General features: G+C 30.5%; 1 protein-coding gene across 1 annotated transcript; it reads left to right on the top strand.

The window, feature by feature from the left end:
• The first annotated feature begins 353 nt into the window (after positions 1-353).
• LOC143083663 (uncharacterized) lies at positions 354-8,216 on the top strand. The gene is made up of 7 exons (XM_076259946.1): positions 354-511; positions 2,649-2,835; positions 3,400-3,497; positions 5,364-5,429; positions 5,958-6,044; positions 6,607-6,726; positions 7,241-8,216. Exons 2-7 carry the CDS (start codon positions 2,667-2,669, stop codon positions 7,325-7,327), a joined length of 627 nt encoding a protein of 208 aa, XP_076116061.1. The 5' UTR covers positions 354-511; positions 2,649-2,666; the 3' UTR covers positions 7,328-8,216.
• Positions 8,217-14,502: the final 6,286 nt, after the last annotated feature.

Genomic DNA, 14,502 nt, shown 5'->3' with positions numbered 1-14,502 from the left:
AAATCCTACAAAACAATTCAATAACAAAATGGGGAAAAAATTGTAATACACCCTTATATTTCTATCAGGAATCTTTAAATATCAAATTCAAATTTCAAATATTGAAACTCAAATTTTAATTTGAGGTTTTGAACATGATTTATCAAATACTAGTCATGCAATTAAGTCTCTTTAGTATGCAAACAATTCGCATTTATATTTCCATCACATGGGTGCATTAAGATTAAAATTGAATGGAAAATTGCTGACGAGTGGTTAAATCTTGGAAAAAAAATAAGTTATTTAGAGCAGTTTACATAATGCGCGAAGATATGTAAATTTTTATAACATAACTCCTTACATAACTTTTTAGGGCCTACGAACTGAAACTTCACGTGTTTGAAAACATGTCAAGATGCCTGGTCACGGTATATTGATGCCTGTATAAAAAAGCATGCACTGCGGATGAGTTTTAAAGATAAGGATCCATCCTGTAATTCTAGTTCCAGATTAACATTGAGCTAGCCATTCGGTAAGTCTTATTGCACAGACAAAGACAAATAATTGTAAACTGAATATTACTAAGCTGTTTAAGAAAATATTCAACAAGAGATAAAGGTTAAAACACGAATGATTTAGAAAGATTTCAGGACCATTTAAATTTCTCATCTGAAATGTCTGAACAATAAAAGGTTGTGTTCGGTTACTGTTTAAACAGTTGTTCAGAATTAAAACATCGCTGCCGTAAACAAAATCGATATGAAATATTTGTGCATGAGATTCCAATATTTATGAGTGTTACATAATTTTACATCTGTCTCAAACCATGTAATGATATCGCGAAAAGTAAAAAAAAAAAGAAGAAAAATTTAGATATGAGAAGTGCTTAAGTAATGCAGTTGTCCATCTGATTTTTTTGCCTATTCTAAAGTGCTCATCCATGTATTTTCTTCCCGTTTTTTGATAATGCAGTTATTTTTTGTTCTAACTGTTCAAATTTAATATAGCAAAAAAACATTATTCAAAATTCTAAGCATGATATGGTATACGTTATCACATGAATATCAAAAATGTTGTCATTTTTATAAATTTCCTGATTACAAATCTTTGATTTTGTTCGAAAAACTAAGGATTTTCTTATCCCAGGCATAAATTACCTTAACTGTATTTGGCACAACTTTTTGGAATTTTGGATCCTCAATGCTTTCAACTTTGTTCTTGTTTGGCTTTATAAATATTTTGATATGAGCGTCACTGATGAGAGGTTATGTAGACGAAACCGCGCGTCTGGCGTACTAAATTATAATTCTGGTACCTTTGATAACTATTATAACCATAGGTGAAAAGATCGATGTGATACAAAAAAATATCTTTTGTTAGAATGTATGGTTTCTTTTTTCTGGACAAAGACATATCAATTTCCACTTCATTCTATAAAATGATTAGAGCATCTCGCCTTTTGTTAACATGAAACGCATCAGTAATGCTGCAATGAAAAAGTTAAAAAGGCCAAATAAAGTACGAAAGTGAAAAGAGACACGAAATTCTGAATTTTCCAAAAATCGCTACGGGTATCTACTCCTTAATGTATCCTTAGTATTTCCAAAAATTATAAGTTTGATAAACATTTCATTTAAAGTTTTGTTAATGCATGTAATTCTAGGTATTAATATGTTCAAGATGATACCAAACTTAATTACTAAATGGCATAATACGTTCTCTGACTTTAAAACAATTTGATTTTGAAATTTTTGTCCATTAACGATAACTTGACAGAGATGTGTTTATGCTCATGAAAACAAGTTTACTCTTACCTTTTTCTTCCTTTTCTTTCCCAACAATTATGTCCTTGTTTGTCATTATCTTTTTTAGATTTTATTTTTCTTGTATTTAAATATTAAATCGTATCTTCAAGTTTTACCTTTAACTTTTTTTTATGTTCGGGCTTGTTATGCCCTAACATACCTGTATTTTGCTATTGCCGTAACCCATACTTATAATTAAACTCATCATAGATACCAGGATAAAAAAAATCATAAATACGCCAGACGCGCGTTTCGTCTACAAAAGACTCATCAGTGACGCTCGAATAAAAAAACATAACAGGCAAAATGAAGTATGAAGTTGAACAGCATTAAGGACCAAAACTTCCCCACAAAATTGCCAAATACAGCTAAAGTCATCTATTCCTGAGGTAGAAAAGCCTTAGTATTTCAAAAATTTAAAGTTTTGTATTTATACTTAATTCTGAACATTTCCATCAACAATACTATTTTTTTCAGTCCTTTCTAGTTAAAACGAGAAATAGGCATAACTATATCATTTCTATCCTGGTATCTATGATGAGTTTCTTTACAACCACTAGGTCGATGCTCCTGGTAGTGGAGTTACAAATTACCTGTATACAAAATTTAGAATTTTTTAAATACTAAGGCTTTGTTTACTTCAGGAATATATAACATTACCTGTAATTGGCAAAACTTTTAGGAATTTTGGGTCCTCGATGCGTATCAACTTTGTACTTAATTTTGCCTTTTTAGCTGTTTTTTTATTCGAGCGTCAATGAATAGTTTTTTTTAAGACGAAACGCTCGTCTGGCGCAAATACAAAATTTCTATCCTGGAATCTATCAGTTTATTTAGATATATTTGATTCATTTCTTTTTATAGGATTGAAAAAGCCTAGTTATGAATTTCTTTACCATGGAATCGAAAGTTGTCACTGCAAAGGAAAGGTTGGGTGCTACTCTCAAAAGATATGGTGCAATACAGATACTTCTTGGCTTAGGTTGTTTGATCATGGCATTCGTTTCAATAGGAATCGACAAGAAATATTCTGACAACTTAGGAAAGAAAGGTATATCTTCTTTTACTTGAATATAATGTTGTATAGTACATAAGTTGATCGCTATATAATATTAAAACAAATCTACAAATGTATAAATGAAAATTGAATGGAGATAAAAAAAATTTCCGCAATACGCTTCGGTCAAACAAAAAAAAAAGAAAATTAAAACATCGCTTTTTTTCTTTAATAGTACAATATTTGCAGAATTATACGATTTTTAAGTAAAATGCGACAGGGTTATATCTGCAATAATTCTAACTCGCATTTTAATTTTTGCTTATGAGTTAAATAGGTTTTTTTAAATTCAAATGCAGGAAAAAATCCCATTTTAGTCTTAAATGACAAAATCGCAAAAATAAATGCACACAATACTATCTGAATTTACACTTTTCAGTATCTATCATCATGCAAAATAAAGTGACTCGGAACACTAGAAATGTTGTTTAATATAAGCAATTGATGTCCATCGACGTACTAAATGTTTAAATGCAAACATGAAGATAAGTTATATCTTACTAATAAGTATTTCTCAATCATACAAATTGATACATTGTGTTTTTTTTTCTTTTATAGAAGTTGTTATTAAAAATGCCACTATACCTACCTTCACGTTTGATAAGAAAACCATTATGCTCGGACTAGATGGAGGATCCGTGGTGTCTGCTATTTGGGTAGGTTAAAATGACGTTGATAAGTATTTAAGCAAACGCCAAACTCTGTAATTACAGAAATTTGATAACGTAGGTATTGGTGAGTACACCAAAATAGTTTTATTTTCGTGTTAAAAATAATTAATAAAAGCTGTGTTTTGCAAAAAAAAATGGTACATAAGTAATGTGCATAGCCCCAAAAAAAGAATTTCATATTTGTATTAAATAATTCTTTTTTTTTATCATTGTTCTTATTATTATAATTATTATTATTATTATTATTATTATTATTATTATTATTATTATTATTGTTATTATTATTATTATTATTATTTTCATCATTACTATTATTATTATTATTATTATTATTATTATTATTATTATTATTATTATTATTATTATATATTTTTTTATAATTATTATTATTATTATTATTATTATTATTATTATATTTTTTATTATAATTTTTATTATTAAAATTATTTTGAAATAGTTATATTTTCGTGTTAAAAATAATTAATAAAAGCTGTGTTTTGCCAAAAAAAAATGGTACATAAGTAATGTGCATAGCAACAAAAACACAATTTTCATATTTGTATTAAACAATTCTTTTTTTTATCATTGTTCTTATTATTATTATTATTATTAATCATTATTATTATTATTATTATTATTATTATTATTATTATTATTATTATTATTTTTATAATTATTATTAGGTCTTTCCACCTTTCCGTGGAAAGACCTATTGAATTTGTTCTGATTATTATTATTATTTTTTTTTTTTTTTTTTTCTTCCGCCTAATTTTTTTTCTTGCGTATTATTGATGTTTCAAAAGATGTCGCTTAGATATTTGGAATATGGTATCGTATAGTTTATACGCTTTAAAAATTTACAACTGTGTAACAAAATACTTTACGTTGTAAGAGTTATCTCCCCAAACACTGTTTTTCTTGTGGCCACTACTCCTTCGCAACCGTTAAAGATTACGACAAATTTATTTTACCAAATTGCTCGTTACATTTTCAGGATTAGGATATTCATTTGGACCGAAGCTTTACGGAGACTCCATATGAGAGTTATTCCCCCTTTTCCCTTAAATTAAGTGATATGCATTTCTAAATGGTAAACCATAAGTGATAAAGACATAGGGTCTTTAGATTTGGGGTCCTTGGTCGAAAATAATAAAAATGAGGTCAAGGTCAAAGGTCAAGGTCATATTCTAAATTTTGATTTTGGCTTATTTTCATTTATTTTCAAATACCTTATGACATATCGACAAATAATTTTTCATAAATTACTAGTTGCGACATGTCCTTACTTGTATATTTTGATTGAAAGGGTGCGCAGACAATAAATAGGAGTTTTTGCCCATCTTACATTTAGAATTACGTGTAAAGTGATATTACTAATAAACCAAACATATTAAAGACCTTGGGTGTTTTGATTTAAGGTCCTTGGTTTGTGAACTTGAAATTGAGGTCAAGGTCATAGGTTAATATGACGTTCTAGATTTTGACCTTTGCTTTAAATTCATATAAATACATCATACAGCCATAGGAACTAACATTTTAAACTGATTTTTAATATTTCAATATCAAAAAAGATCTTTTCTAGTGGAAAGACCTACAATTGTTCTCTGAACAATTGGTTTTTAATTATTATTATTATTATTATTATTATAATATTTTTTATTATAATTTTTATTATTAAAATTATTTTCATTAAGATGATAGGAAGCAGGGATTCTGATAAAAAAAATAGCTTAGATAGTGGGTTTATGTATATGATGTTTGGGAAAGGTTGGCAACTTTTGTAAATCGTAATCCTAGTTGTACAATCTTTCGTCAAGAAATGTATAAATGTATTATTTCTATTTATCGTAGATTGTTGTCACAGGAATTGTCCCAGCTTATATGGCAAGAAATGAAGACTACAGCTTGATAAGAACTGTAAGTTATTGTAATTTATAGATATTTTCCTACCCCCCAAAAAAATTGAAAAAAAAATACAAGATTGGACGTGCCTGGTAATGAAATTACAACTCTCCAATTTAAACCAATTGGCGTAGAAGTTAGCAAGTATAGGCCATCGTACGACAATGAACTATTCCCATGCATCATATCAAGCATTTCACGGACTTGAAATGACAAACACGAAACTATTCAAACGAGAAAACTAACTGTCTGATTGTTATAAAACACAATAAGTGAAAAACCAATATGATTACCAAAAAAAATAACCACTGAATAACGGGATACTGATTTAGTGCATATTATAAATTTCTGCATATTTTAAATATATAAGTAGGTAAATCAAATATTGATATAATCTTTTTTGGAATGTTGGTCAAAACAAAATCGAGGAAGAAATCCGATATTGCTTTACAAATTGCTTTATGACATTAAAAGCTGTAAAAATAACCACCAGACACGAATATCAAAATATACATCTGACGGTTATTTCCTTCTTTTTCATAGAAAGTGGTATTCATGGTTTTTAGCATTATGGCCACATCATTGTTTGTACCCATTATCATTAGTGCAGCAACAGCTAACTATATACTGGTAAGTTCAAACATATTTTCAACAGTTTACCGTCAGGGCATTCCAATATGCAATTTATATTTAGAGAGATCGAATCATAATTTTTCAAATTCTTGTCATGCTCTATCATCATGTTTAAGTACGATTCGTGAAACCCTATCTGAAAAATGAACAAAATATGAGCTAGGACTTATCTATATCAATAACTTGTCTATATATCATAAAAATATACTTTTTTCTTATATATCACAGCTTTTAAGCGTTTTCAACAGAATTTATGTCAGATAATTCTACTGCAATTTTAATGATTTTTTTTTTTCATTGGATAAATCCGAGCAAGCCGATTAATTGTGTTGAACACCGTACTTTAACCTATAATTGTTCACTTTTTATACATAATGACATGGATAGAAAGTTTTCTCATCGACACTCATCATGCTCATATACCCAATGTTCCTTATTTATATTGAATGCAGGAACTCCCACATTTTTCTGTGTATTTGCAAACCATTTCTTTTATCTATCACTAGTTGCCATACGTGTTAGAATATTTGTGTCTTCATTTGATTTTTTTTTCTTGCAGCGTGATAGCCACAGGGAATTGCTTGTCATAACTGGCCTTATATGCCTTCTAGAATTCTTTGTGTCCTTTGCTGCGTCACTTTATTGCTGTGCATCACCATGGGCTCCATGTAAACTAGCGGTATGATTGTTTTATTTTATAATAAAATTGAGAATGGAAATTGGGAAATGTGTCAAAGAGAAACCCACCCGACCATAGAGCAGACAATGTTTATGTGTTGATCGATGGTTTCCTTATACAACTTCATTATAAAAAAAACGGATAATTTTCGAACTTTTCCGAAAAGTTCTTTTTTCATCTTTTGATCTACGTAAAATGTAACATGTTTCATGCATACATTATGTTGCTTCTTTCATAAATAATTTAATCGACCTTTCCCGTCTCTGTATGCGTTTAGATTTATTATGTATTTTGACAACTTAATCATATCGAAATGTTTTGCCACCAAAACCAATGTGCTAGTTTAGTTAGAAATACAAAAAAGAAAAGAGGAAAGATTATTAATTCGTCTTAATGTAATTATTCAAATCTTGACGACAAAACTAGAATTCATACCAAATAATGATGGTTGTTTGTATTGCTCACTTAAAAACATGAAGGAGGAATGACCATTTTCGATCTTTATATATTTCAGAAGAAAGACAGAGAACTTAGAAGTGAGCAATTCGTTGACAACGAGAAGCAAATGACAAAGCTAGAACTTCCAGAATATAAACCATAACCAGCTATCTCCAATGAACTATACCATGACTGCAAAACCCACCATGATCTTTTATTACCCAAGACACTGCTTTTGTATTGCTTAGTTTACTTTATGTCTATTCTGTCTAAAAGTATTTTGAAAATAAAAAATGAATAAGGGTCAGGTTTTTGTGTGAATATTCTGGTAATCAAAATTTAAATTAAAAAAATAAATTATTTCGTGTGTATCATTTATCACTAGCTAAAATAAATAAATTTTTTTTAAATCAAAATAGGAAATGACAAAAACAATCCATTGACTATTCTATCAAGTCTTTATACAGCAAAGTATATTTAACTTTGATAATCTGGAAGAAACAAAATCATAGGAGTTTAAATATTCCCTTATCTGCTTAAAACTTATATATAATCAGATTATATAAACCTTCAACATATAATTATATGATTATCTACATATATATTTGTCTAAATATAACTATATAACAAAATTATATTAACAAGTGTCAGTTAATTTAATTAGTATAATTCAAAACGTGTTTAAACTTGTTTTACATCAGTTATAGGGAAAAACCAATGAGTGTTTAAATATAAAATTGAATGTTTTATTTTATTCCTTTCGACACATCTATAGCAAATAGAGTTGAATATAGACTAAATAAACGCCTAAAATTCTACACGCTACTATTAAGTATAAATCATGTATCAAAGAAAATAGACTTAATTACAGTCAAAAGCAATTGAATCTTTAGAATTGTTTTTTGTCGGAAAAACTAATACAGTACTAAACGTAAGAGAATTAATACATAAGTAAATAAGGAACTCTACGTCAATTTCGTAACAATGATGTATATCCATATTATAAGACTAGATGTGCTTGCTTGTAATAATAAATTTTCATTTGAAATTTGTTGAGAACCTTCATTCCACTTGAAAAAATATATAAGGCATTGGAATACATACGCATGTTTGGATTATTTTATCTCTTATGTTTCTAATGGCTCAAACGACAGCTATGCACATTAAAAAAAAAAGAGACAACACGAGTTTAAATTGCATCATATAAGGAATATGTCAATGTTCAATCTGCACTTTTAAATCCTTAGTTATGTCTATTTATTCCATTAGGAATCAATTTGATCGGCTATATATGTATATATAGACAGAATACATATACATTATCTCGAAAAACTATTTTCACGTGTCTACAAAAGAAGTAGAATGCAACGTTGGGCCGACCATTTGTATAATGTTTCGATCATGGTACAACAAAGGATTGTATTTCAAGACAATATATGGTTATTCTCTTCATATTCAAATGCATTCAACTTTGAACCATCAATGCAATTTGACTGTAAAAAAAACAGAGTTGCAGTTTAAATCCATGTTCATACTTTTTAATTTGTTTATTGTAACTTACTTCGTGCAATCAACGGGTGTCACTAAAATAGCACACAACGATAACGAATTTAGAACAACTGCGATTGATTCACCTCATGTTTATATATACTAGTACATGTTTACATATATAGCTGGATTCCTATTCCTTTTCTTTGTTATGTCCTTTGAGCTGTTGTTTTTTCTGTATGTGGTTTTGTCTCTTGGTGATCGTATCCTACTACTCATTGTCTTTGTCTGATTGTTTTGTGCCGTTTCACAGCTTAAGGTTATATCTTCGGTGTGTATAAACTAATTATATAATTTCACTCTCGTCAATTTGCTGAAATATTAAGAACTACATTAAACATGTTATGAAGTGATTTTCGATCTTTTGTACTTTTGATTTCCCGCAAAGTGGAAAGGGATTAATATAACTTGTTTCCCAATCCACTATAAAACAAATATGCCTAAACACTAGTCAGTCAATTCTGATGCTGTGAGTTCGGAACCCGCTTTTGCGGGTGCACTCGACTCTAATCTTTATTGACAAGAATTGTCAGTTTTTCTTATCGTAGGTTATGGTTTTCTCCGGGCACTCCGGCTTCCTCCATCAATTAGAACTGATCGCCAGGAAATAGTCCAAAGGGCGCGCTTTAAAGTGGCTTTAAAACACCAACAGACAATCACAAGAATTGATAAATTATGATGCATTGCTCCAGACAATATTATTTAAATTTGTGCAATAACAACAGGCATTTGCTATATTTCGATTTCCCGGTTTTCTATTGCACTCAAGCATTATGTGCCGTAAATCTAAACCAATTTATCTACACAATGGTGTATAACACGACTTATTTTGTTTTTGAGATTATTCGTAGCAGGCCTTGGCAAGCATGTCAAACGTCGTTTCACGACACATCACAGTCGATAGGATATATATATATATATATAACACACGGCCAGTGAAAGCTCTTTTTTTTGAGAGCCCAGGTGGTCGTGTGGTCTAGCGGGACGGCTGCAGTGCAGGCGATTTGGTGTCACGATATCACAGTAGCATGGGTTCGAATCCCGGCGAGGGAAGAACCAAAAATTTGCGAAAGCAAATTTACAGATCTAACATTGTTGGGTTGATGTTTAGACGAGTTGTATATACATTATGTACACAGCCATGTATCACCATCATTGATGGCGATCCGATGGATACATCTGTTGTAGAGTTGTCACTGACTCAGACGTACTTATAAATATAATTATTTTCTGTGACTGTATATTACATTAATTTGTAGGATCCTTTACTATAGATAATTTAGCTGATCTGTAACAATAACATCTTCATGCCTTATATATCATGTACTGCAGTACGCCGCTAGATTAAAACTGACGAGGAAAGGTAACACACGGCCAGTGAAAGCTCTTTTTTTGAGAGCCCAGGTGGTCGTGTGGTCTAGCGGGACGGCTGCAGTGCAGGCGATTTGGTGTCACGATATCACAGTAGCATGGGTTCGAATCCCGGCGAGGGAAGAACCAAAAATTTGCGAAAGCAAATTTACAGATCTAACATTGTTGGGTTGATGTTTAGACGAGTTGTATATACATTATGTACACAGCCATGTATCACCATCATTGATGGCGATCCGATGGATACATCTGTTGTAGAGTTGTCACTGACTCAGACGTACTTATAAATATAATTATTTTCTGTGACTGTATATTACATTAATTTGTAGGATCCTTTACTATAGATAATTTAGCTGATCTGTAACAATAACATCTTCATGCCTTATATATCATGTACTGCAGTACGCCGCTAGATTAAAACTGACGAGGAAAGGTAACACACGGCCAGTGAAAGCTCTTTTTTGAGAGCCCAGGTGGTCGTGTGGTCTAGCGGGACGGCTGCAATGCAGGCGATTTGGTGTCACGATATCACAGTAGCATGGGTTCGAATCCCGGCGAGGGAAGAACCAAAAATTTGCGAAAGCAAATTTACAGATCTAACATTGTTGGGTTGATGTTTAGACGAGTTTTATATATATATATGAGTCTGAAAGATTGTGTAACAATACCGATAAATAGATGGAAAACAAAACACTAAAAAGTGTTGAATATCATTGCACAAAGATGGAAAAACTATACAGATGATATAAATTATAGAATAATTGCAAATATTTCGGCTCAACAAATGGCCTTCTTCGGTGACAAAAGTTTTAACAATAATGAGATATAATGTATAAGGTGTAAACATAGATCACTAATAATACAGGTAAGTTTTGGTCGATTGATTTTAATCCAAAATCCTGAATATAATAATATTAACACTAGACTGTAAATTTAATTATTTCTTTCTATTGATTCCATCTGGATGGAGGACACCCAGTGTTTTTATCCAAAACCTCTCCCGATTTTCTCTTTGCCTATTTTGCCATGTACAATCCTGTTCGATCACAAGGATCTTCATGTGATCAAAATCTTTCAGGTTGTGATCTGGTAACCTGAAATGTTGGCTGACAGGAATGTACGGTTTTTTTGTGAGGTCACTCCTGTGGCCATTGAGGCGTTTGTATATATATATATATATCAGAAAACGGTTTTTGACAAGCATTACTACCAATTTGGTCACAAATCCCCTTGTGAATTAATAACTATGTCGTTAAATTGCTGTGTCCGCAACCTTTTACGAATAAAGTTTCATAAACACATTGAAGCAATTTGTAATAGTCTTCAATAATAGCAGGATACAATATTTATAACATGTTAAGCTCTTAATCGTCCCCATCCTTCTAAAGTGTATAATTCCAACAGAAACAAACATTTTCTGTACTTACCGAAGTGTTACCTTGTACATCATTAAAATCCTGTCGGTAAGCGGACAAAATAGTAAAACGCTGGCATGTTGTACATTGAAATCCTCGGCTTTAAAAGTTGTTTTATCCGTCTTTATTCGTGTCCTTTTCAATATCGGTCTGTAAATTATTCCTCTATCATAATCGGCACTTGACTGAAATTCCGGAGTGATATCCAGCCTGATAAAGAAAAGGCTATGTATATATATATATATGATGCAAACATAAAAATAACTGTTTTATAAGTGGAAAGTTGAACGAAGAAATCGCGATCGTTATTATGTGCCTATATTTTACAAAATTTGCATTCATAAATAAATTCCTAATAAAATCTATCATCTAAGCTACATCAACAATGTCTGAAATTTCTAGACAAAACTTTTCAATGTAGCTTTGTTTAGAAAATATTTCAAACATTTCATTTTTCATTGCTTGTTCTTAGAGCAATATCCTGAAATTATATTTAATCAAACAAAACTATTTTGAAGAACCACTCGTTTTTAACAGGCTATGCGAAGTAAAGAACCCAGACTTAAAAAGATACATTTTAAATTCAAAGTATTTTTTTCTCAGGATTACCGGAAATCATAGAATATAATTTTCAAATTCCCCGAATCATTTTTTGAATTTTTATTACCTTAATTTCATAGATGTAACAAAGTGTGCTCTTACGTGTGGACTATCTTATATAACTTACTTTATAAACATGTATACATATCATATACCGTATGAAATGATATTATGACAATCAATAATTTAAGCATTTGAATAGATAAAATATTATGAATATTCTTGTTTATATTAAGTATCACATAAAATTACTCTATTCAGCGATTGAACGGAAAGAGCGATAACTCTAATTGTCAATAATTTATGTTGTTATCTGTGTAACATACATAAGACTGTTCCGGTGGCATCTAACTTTCTGGTACGAATTCAGGTTTGCATTCTTCGATGACTTTATATTTTGCATTTTCGATGTAACCGTTTACTAGATTCTAATAGATTAATGACATTTTGCATCATTTTTCAATAAGGAAATGCAGGTTTCAACAGTATGCGTAAAATAAATACGGTAAAGTCAAACTTCTATTGACGTATCACACGTGATTTCATGTTTGTCAGCTTACGTTGTCGTGACGTGTCTGCTGGAGGCATCAGAAGCGGATCGAGGAGTCCGATTTTTAGGAACCTCCTTTCTTATTGGTCTATGCTTTTGAATTGGGACATATAGTTAGAACAACTTCACTGCTGTATGTTATCCTGGGTTGGACGCCCCTTTTAACATGTTTAAAAATGGCTGTTTGCCGCTTGTCTCATATATTAATCATGTACCTTTCTCGTAGTGTATGGAAGTATATTTCTTTATGTTAGCTTGTCTATTTTTAAGAATGAAAAGATATGTGGCGTTTAAATGATTTTGACATCTACTAAACACCTTTAGAAACGAAACCAGCTTGCACAGAGTCACAGTGTTACGCGTATACTTGGAATATTATGCGTTGTCTAAAACACATCTATGTATCATGCATGTCTCTCTGTAACAAACAGTAAGAATAGTTCTCCATAGAATTCCATCATGCAAACGACAACATATTGACTTTAAATATCGATTTAAATCGAAAATTTTGAGTGATTTTTAAGTTTCAGGGCAAATTATTTTTTTTAAATTTTTATAACTCCAAAATTCTTCATGTATATATATATAAGTTTATTTTAAGACCCTTTTTGTTTGTAAATTTAAGCTCAAAATGTTTTTTTGAATAGATCACTTATAATATAAAAGATCTGCCATAAGCACCCATTCCCCAAAATAACGAAAACCAATTATAAGACATTTTACACGACAATTACTATAGAGCTTGTGGACTTCCAACAGGTATATAAATATATGGCGATGTTAAGCTGGTTTGTTCATAATTATGTTTTTAATATAGGTCAGCGGATTAACAAAAAAGTACATTCAACAACGGGCCATGCAGCTATATATATATATATTGATTTTACTAAAAATAGATATCATGCATTTATCAATTTCAAGTTTTGTTTTACATATACTTGGAAAACTTCTTTCCTCAAGAAGGGAAGTGGGTACCGATCAAATTTAAAAGAGAAACTTTAATACTAAGTAAGATTCATTCGGTAGGTAAAGCGCTCACAAAAATGTTTAAACCCGCCACATTCTTTATGCTGCTGTTCCAATTCAGCAGTCAGAAATTCAGTGGTTGTCGTTGGCTCGTGTCTTTTATATTTATTTTTCTAAAAGAAATTTATTCTTCTGAAGTAAGCCGCAAGTTTTCTCTTTTAATAGCTGATTTCAGTTTGATATGTGTTTATTCACGTTGTGGAATGCCGTTCGATGACCTATTATTGATTATATCTGTCATTTAAACTGTGATGGATAGTTCTTTAATACGCACAATTCATCCACATGAATTTCACATCCCTTAATATTTCAAATCTTTCATTATATTTGTTTACCACTAACACCGAGCCGCTGTTCTAAAACTAATAGAAATTAAGTGATTATATAATTAGCAGAAATTGATAATAAAACAAATTATCTGAATGATTAAACAAAAGCTTCTTAGTATTTTCTCAATAAGAAAAAATAAAATAAAATTCAAAAAATATTTGTCTGAAAACAAACCAAAATAACATATTACATGATACATAATTATAATTATATTCATTACAGTATAAAATGTACAAATACAGTACAATATTTGTCTGATATGCTATTTAAATTTGAAGACCTCACAAATACAAATAATTTTGTTGAAATAAAACTGATAATTTAATTGTTTGAAGTGTCAACCAGAGGCAGAATTAAAACCTTCAACTTTTTCAGTGATATTTATCCACAATAGCTACGAATGCGTCACTGTGTGCTGTATGTGATTTCCGACATCTTACTACACCCTCTACGCACTGGTGTCCTGAATGTGAGGAAGCACTTTGCATCAACTGTAAA

This window comes from Mytilus galloprovincialis, chromosome 7, assembly GCF_965363235.1.
Source record: "Mytilus galloprovincialis chromosome 7, xbMytGall1.hap1.1, whole genome shotgun sequence".
Lineage (NCBI taxonomy): Eukaryota > Metazoa > Mollusca > Bivalvia > Mytilida > Mytilidae > Mytilus > Mytilus galloprovincialis.
This window is presented reverse-complemented; position numbering and strand designations above follow the sequence as displayed.

Excerpts from the sequence above, each read along its gene's own strand:
- LOC143083663 (XM_076259946.1), top strand. The coding sequence starts at position 2,667 with ATGAATTTCTTTACCATGGAATCGAAAGTTGTCACTGCAAAGGAAAGG. Across the intron at positions 5,430-5,957 it reads ACTACAGCTTGATAAGAACT|AAAGTGGTATTCATGGTTTT; the intron begins GTAAGTTATTGT and ends TCTTTTTCATAG. Across the intron at positions 6,727-7,240 it reads GGGCTCCATGTAAACTAGCG|AAGAAAGACAGAGAACTTAG; the intron begins GTATGATTGTTT and ends TATATATTTCAG.